General features: G+C 36.4%; 1 protein-coding gene across 1 annotated transcript; it reads left to right on the top strand.

Moving 5' to 3' along the window:
* LOC142532788 (ubiquitin carboxyl-terminal hydrolase 15-like) lies at positions 1-6501 on the top strand. Its single transcript, XM_075639246.1, has 13 exons — positions 1-147; positions 1865-2322; positions 2675-3198; positions 3278-3405; positions 3573-3661; positions 3779-3864; positions 3959-4121; positions 4322-4445; positions 4536-4693; positions 4781-4865; positions 5215-5427; positions 5559-5620; positions 5764-6501. The coding sequence occupies exons 2-13, from the start codon at positions 2036-2038 to the stop codon at positions 6293-6295; spliced, it is 2451 nt and encodes an 816-aa protein (XP_075495361.1). The 5' UTR covers positions 1-147; positions 1865-2035; the 3' UTR covers positions 6296-6501.
* The last annotated feature ends 521 nt before the right edge of the window (positions 6502-7022 follow it).

The following is a 7022-nucleotide window of genomic DNA, read 5'->3' as shown; positions in this document are numbered from 1 at the left end:
GTATGCTTGCGTGTGGGTGGTCACAGGGGAGTGTACCCCACAGTCTATAAAGTTGGACCAACAAGTAGCTCTAGTGTGAAAATAGTGACATTCTAATGGATGCTACACCAGCTCTGTGGTTTTCTTGCCAACACTGCATAGAAAATGGTACGATTCAAACCATGATGATTTTTTTTGTTTTTTTTGTTGTTTTCTGGGTGATTTATACCAAAATCTCATTCAATTTATATGCTTATGGATCTTTGTTTGCATTTTAAGCCTGTTTGTTTGTGTTTTGTCTGTGAAATATTTTAATTCAATGTGTTCTACGAGTGGGTTTTGCTCATTTTCTTGAAATCTACTCAAAGATTGGATTTTTATGGCATGGTGTAGTGAAAATTTCGAATCTTTTTCGACGGGTTACGCCAAATGTAGTAAATAATTTTAGATGCTCACCCTAGAGGAAATGTTGGCTTCTAGGGTTCTCATGTTCTGGGATTGTTTTACGCATATGAAAGATTTAGGTTAACATTTTGTAATTTTGAAGTTTTTATCAAAAATATTAACCCTTCTTGTGTGCTAGTTGAAGCTGAAGTTACGATTTCCTTTATGGGTTGTTATGTTGTTCTGATACTACATATGATTAATGCTTGTTTTGTTTCTAAAATTAGCCCATTGGAATGGGGAAGTAATTTTTTTTTTTTCCTGTTCATTACTTGATTAGCTGGTTTCGGCATGGTGGTTTATGCCTTAAATGTTTGTTGGGAGAGCTGTATTGGCACAAAGCCATGAATTAACAAATTGATTGATGGTATGTATAGATTCTCTTAATTAGGAAAAAGTAGAGTTAAAGATTTTTAGAATTACAAATTTTATTTGTCGTTTCCTTGTTTACACACATTTCTGGCTCAGACTATCCTTCGACTCATTTGACGTGTTTTTAAACATTCAAGATTCGAGTCCCAAGACCGTTCGATAATTCTAAGCACTTGTATATTCTGACAATTTTTTCCTGTTTAGAAAACCACTTGCTAGCTATATGCATAGACCTCCCAATGTTCCTTTACAATCTAAGTCTTTTTGAAGTTTCAATTAAAAGTATGAAGTGTCGTTAATGGTTTCGTGAAAAATTGTTAATGCAATAAACCATTATGCAAAATAAATTTATGATAATAATCTATGATCTTGTGATTCCATGTGAATATTACATAATGTTAGCAAAGTAACTAAACTAGCAACTACAACTCTACGAGATTACTCTACTCGAATGAAAAAATAAGTAATTCAGATAAGAGAATTGGTTAAGCTAGTATGCACCTCGAGGTTCATTCAGTAATGCACGCTTTGAGGATTTTGTTTGTGAGTAAGGTGCTGTATGCCCTTTGAAGTTTTGGAAGTGTCGTAAAAAGCATCTTTAATTTTTTTAAAAACAATGATTTCTGGATGCAAATACTCTTCTAGAAATGTTCTTATAAGACAATTTCTCGGGCATCAGAAATTATGGCTTTTAGACTCCTGTTTTAACTTTTTTAAATTAATTAATAAAAAAATCTAAAATTGCTCTTGATTTTTGTTTTCATGGAAAAAGCACTTAAAAATGTCTATCGCAAACTTCTGTGGAGAAAGTGGCTCATAATGGCGTGTACAGGTTCATGCTATTGAGTATTGACTGAATAATGAGATTAACTAGGTGGCACCAATTCTATCGAACAACGTTACTTCCGGAAACTTATAATTCCAAAATTCATTTTAAAATATCCTTCTTTTTCTGAATTTTTGAACTTACACACATTGATAATTCCATGATCATGATCTTGTTTTCTATTTACATGTTTTAACTGTATAATATATTTCCTAATATGATAGTCAATTTTCTCATTGACAGTTGTTTTACGAATTAAGGAGCGCGAGCACTAAAAAGAGCAAGCGATGCACGCAGTGATACATAAATGGAACCCTGAATATTTAAATGCTGTGTTAGTGTGTCTTGAGGAATTTGTTGTTTGGCAGAGATTTTTGTTGCGGGACTATTGGCCATGAGTATGCTGGTTTTGACATGCTTGGGCCAAGGGATATCGACATTTCTGCTTTGTTTCTTTTCTTCGTTGCACTCCCCCTTGTTGCTTATTTCTTACTAGGAAAATGGAGTGAGGTTACAAAGAGGAAAAATAGGATAAGTCTAATTTCCAAAAGTGCTGTTGAGGAAGCTCTCCCAGTTGAAGATATGGCTGTGGGATGTGTCATTCCCATGGCGAGTGTGCAGAACAATGCGTTCCATCATTGTGCCAGATGCTTTGGTGCAGCTACTACTCGTTGCTCCCACTGCAAATCAGTTTGGTATTGGTATGATTGTATACTTACTTGATCTCATAAAGCACTTGTTAAAAGCGTGCTATGGAACTTTGTCCCACATTGAAAATAGCCTTCTAAGATAATGCTATAGGCTCTTCTGGTAATTAGGTTAACTATTTTTTCTAGCAAGAATGAGTTGAATGAAATATAGTTTCTTGTGGACCCTATCACAGAGAGTTGCTTGCATGTGTTCCCTTTTCCTGTGGGCCTAGGGCTTGTTAGACGACCTCCATTTGTCTATATTTTTCTACCTCACTTCTTCTGATGCTGAAGGTCTGGTATCAACTTTCTTTTACTGAAAATGCTGAAAAATAATACACAGTTACTTGCAATGTCAATGTAGTTCTGGAGGGTGTCAGATTACTCACTGGAGGCAAGTTCACAAGCTTGAGTGCCATCAATTAGGAAACAACTGCCAAATCTCATCTCTGACTATCCCAACTGAAGGATCTCGTGTAAGGATCTCGGCTGATCAAACTACCGATCCCAATATATCCGAATTCAATGTGAAGCACCCAAGTCTGGAGAAAAATTGTGCAGGGGACATCATTTCTCCTCTTCGAAATCCACCAACCTACTCCAATGGAATGAAAATCGATAAATCTGGAAAACATGTTAGCCGAAGATCAATAAATAAGTCATGTTGTTCATTAATGAATGGAGATGCTGATCAAGAAATCATGTTTTATGAAAGTGGGATGGTTAAAAGGAAAAGTGCTAATTCTGATGAAACAAAAGGTTTGAATTGCTTTCTTGAAAATACTTCAATGAACAAAGCAAAAGCCACGATGCATTCTCGTGTTGACAAACTGCAAAAATCAGCAAAATCTGCGGTGAAAATGTCTAAATGTGATGCAGGGGATTCAAGTAGGTCCATGAACAATTATTCATTATAATTTATAGCAGTCCATTTTATGTACTCTCTTACCAAGTTATGTTGTTGTAGGCATCCCATTACAGGAAAACAATCTTGTTGCAAACCTTGAAATCAGGAGGACAATGGATTTGCCAAAGTCTGTGAAACTCGACCATCAGCACTCAGAAGATAGAATAAAGAAGCAACAAAAAGTGCAGGTTAGTTTTCCAAAATGATCTCCTGAATTGGAGACATGCCTTGAGCCAACACTATAAAAATCAATGGAATATTAATTATGTCGAAAATTGGTCAATTCTATGAAATTTGTAATTTATTTATACCTTGAATGGATAACTCATAATATTGGACTTTCTTAAATTGCCAGATGCTTTTTCCCTATGAAGAATTTGTAAAGTGCTTTCAGTTGGAAGTTCTTAGCATGTCTCCTAGAGGACTTGTAAATTGTGGAAATAGGTAAAAGTTTGATCTTACTGAACAAAACAATTCAAGGACTTCAAACTCTAAAGCTTAATATTGTAAAATAAATTTGCTGTTGTGTTCAGACTAAATATTTTTTATATTGTTGTGCAGTTGCTATGCCAATGCCGTGTTACAATGTCTAACATCCACTAAGCCCCTGATCATTTATCTTCATCGTCAATCACATTCTAGAGCGGGTAATTATTTTTATGATATCCCTCTGAGAAGTTGCTGTCCGACATTCCTTTGCAGTATTTGCTGGAATTCATAAGCATATTCAATACATATCAGGTTGTGACAAAGCTTGGTGCCTCATGTGTGAACTTGAGCGGCACGTAATGATGCTACAAGAAAGTGGATATCCGCTATCTCCTGGAAAAGTTCTCATGTATATCCGAAGTCTTAATTCTCAGATTGGCGATGGAAGTCAGGAAGACGCTCATGAATTTTTACGGTGCGTTAACATTCATTGAAACTGCTGTGTGCGTCTGTTGAAGTACTTTCAGTTTTGACTTATATTTTCTGGTCTTCAAAAATAATTATGCACGTACGGGCAATGGATTGGACAGCCAAATTTAACATGTTTTAAAAACTTATGTTTTAATTTTGGTGCAATGGAGCTTTTAACCTTTATGAAATATCTTGCATTTTCAGGCTTATCATCGCTTCTTTGCAATCTATATGCCTGGAACGCCTGGGTGGAGAAAAAGCCATTGATCCCTGGTTACAGAATACAACCTTTGTTCAACATACATTTGGGGGTCTTCTTAGATCCAAGGTGTTTTTTCAGACCCTTTAAGAACTCTCTTCTTTGTTATATTGTTTAGTTTCTCTGCGAGATTGAACCAAACAACCCTTTGAGTACCAGGTCAAATGTTTGAGATGCCACCATGAGTCAGAGCGACGTGAAAACATAATGGATCTTACTCTGGAGATATTTGGTCGTGTCGAGTCATTGGAGGATGCATTGACACAGTTCACAAGTTCAGAAGATCTTGATGGGGATAACATGTATAGATGTGGAAGGTGTTCAGTCTGTTGATTTCTGCATTATTTGTTTGCAAGGCGCGAGTTCTCCAGTTTGTTGTATAACATTGTTTTGGTTCTTGAAAGGTGTGCTTCTTACGTTCGTGCACGAAAGCAATTGAGCATAATGGAGGCTCCAAATATTTTGACTATTGTATTGAAAAGATTTCAGGTATTCTTTGTTTGGAAACTATTGTCCCTCGTATCCATGTATATTTTGATGGAAATATAATGGATTTTGATTGTTTCTTGAAAGTATAAAACAAAAATGAACTTTTATTGGATTTCCCTTCTCTTTTCACTCGGCAAAATCTTGGATTCAAACACAGTAATACTTTTCTGGAATAGGCTTCAACACTGAATCGAACCAGCCTCCCATCCTTCATTAGTTTTACATTCTTGAGATTCTCACTATGAAGTGCATGAGTTCATCTTTGGATAGCATTTTCTTTGTTTCTAGCTGTATTTTATCATTTCAATTTGATCATTCGTGTTGGTGAATATTGTGCTTCAATTACCAGGAGGGAAATTACGGCAAGATAAATAAATGCATAAGGTTTCCTGAAATGCTGGATATGATCCCGTTTATGACTGGGACAGATGACATACCACCACTTTACATGCTCTATGCTGTAGTTGTTCATTTGAATAAATCGAACTCATCATTTTCCGGTCATTACATATCATATGTGAAAGATCTGTCGGGCAACTGGTTCAAGATTGATGATACAGAGGTACAATCTGTCGATATTCTTGAAAACTAGGGAAAAATAGCTTGTGTTCACTTGAGTTAAAATTTTTTCATCGTTTTGTTTTGTTTTGTGGTAAAATTAGTTTGTGATGCCGCATTTATTCTCATTGGCAGGTGCAACCAGTACGGTTGAATGAGGTGATGTCAGAAGGAGCATACATTCTGTTCTACATGAGGTAAGAGTAAGCTTCATTTCTAGCATCTCTTATACTTTAAACTAGAGGTTCCAGTGAGGATAATCGAGCTCGGCTCAAGCTCATATTGTAAATTGATCTAGGCAACTCAAACATGAATGTTTTCCTTGTTTCTACTGTTTCAGGTCCTATCCGCGTCCTGCTAGAGCATATGGTGGAAGAGTCCGCAGTCAACAGTCTCACACCATGCCTAAACAATGCTCTTCGAAACTCGAAAAATCTTCAGAACCAGAGCAGAGCCAACTTCGTCACAACTTCAGCAGAAGAGACCCTCTTCTGGATCATAGAGGATTCTCTCTGAAAGGGGATAGAAGTAGATCACCAATCACGAGCAATTGTTCTGAGTTCACAGACGCCACATCCAGCGACTGGTCCCTCTTTACGAGCTCGGATGATGCCTCTTTTACCACCGAAAGCACCATAGACTCTTTCAGCGTTGTTGATTACCCAGATTCAGCACCGTTCTCCTCAATCTTCCAATCTCTTTATCCGAGCGGTAAGCCTGAGACGAGATTTGCTCACGAAGAGAAGGGCTACGTTTCAGCTTCATATTTAACAATTCCTCCAAGCAGAGATTGGAGAGGGGAGACAGTACGACGGGCTGACATTCTACCAACAGCGTATCTGTATAATTCCCAGAAATCGATCCCTTCGTGAATTCTGTGATCGTTTGTGAAACATGATTCCTAGGAATGCATACAATTATTCAAATGACTAATAACTAATTGGCTACCTAGTTGAAATTGTCTCATTTTTTTGTTTTCCAAATGTAGTAATGAGGCATATGAAACCTTAATTCTAACTGAAGAATGCTGTATTTTAGTTGGAATTGTTGGTCAATATGATTCATTCATTTGGTAGAACTATTTTGCAAACTTTATTTCTGAAAGATCTATATTTGGTTCGAGAAATCTCTGGGTTTATCCGAGTGATTTCAAATTTTTGGCTCATGAATCTCTAGGCTTGACATTGGTGGGAAGAACGTAGCAAGACAACGTATAATAAAATAGTACATATATTTTGTGAGACGGTTTCACGGTTTCTTGTCTGTGAGACGGGTTGATTTGATCCATAATTATCATTAAAAACAATTTTTTTTTCATAGAAGTGATAGTTTTTATGACTTGGATCGGGTTAAAAATCTATCACACGAGACTATTTTATAAGAATTTTTGTGATAATGAAATTATGTTATGTATTGGATGGTTGTGTTATGCACAAACAAATCTGCAAGCACCCCACACACAATACACCGGAAAATTTTAAAAATATCATGATCAAACTTAGTTTTTGAAAAATAATCATCCAATACATATGACTATGGAATGAGTGATGTTCCGTCAAGATGGAGAGGCGAATGTGAGAGTGGCGAGCAGTTTCGTTC

This window comes from Primulina tabacum, chromosome 18 (genome assembly GCF_025594145.1).
Source record: "Primulina tabacum isolate GXHZ01 chromosome 18, ASM2559414v2, whole genome shotgun sequence".
Lineage (NCBI taxonomy): Eukaryota > Viridiplantae > Streptophyta > Magnoliopsida > Lamiales > Gesneriaceae > Primulina > Primulina tabacum.
This window is presented reverse-complemented; position numbering and strand designations above follow the sequence as displayed.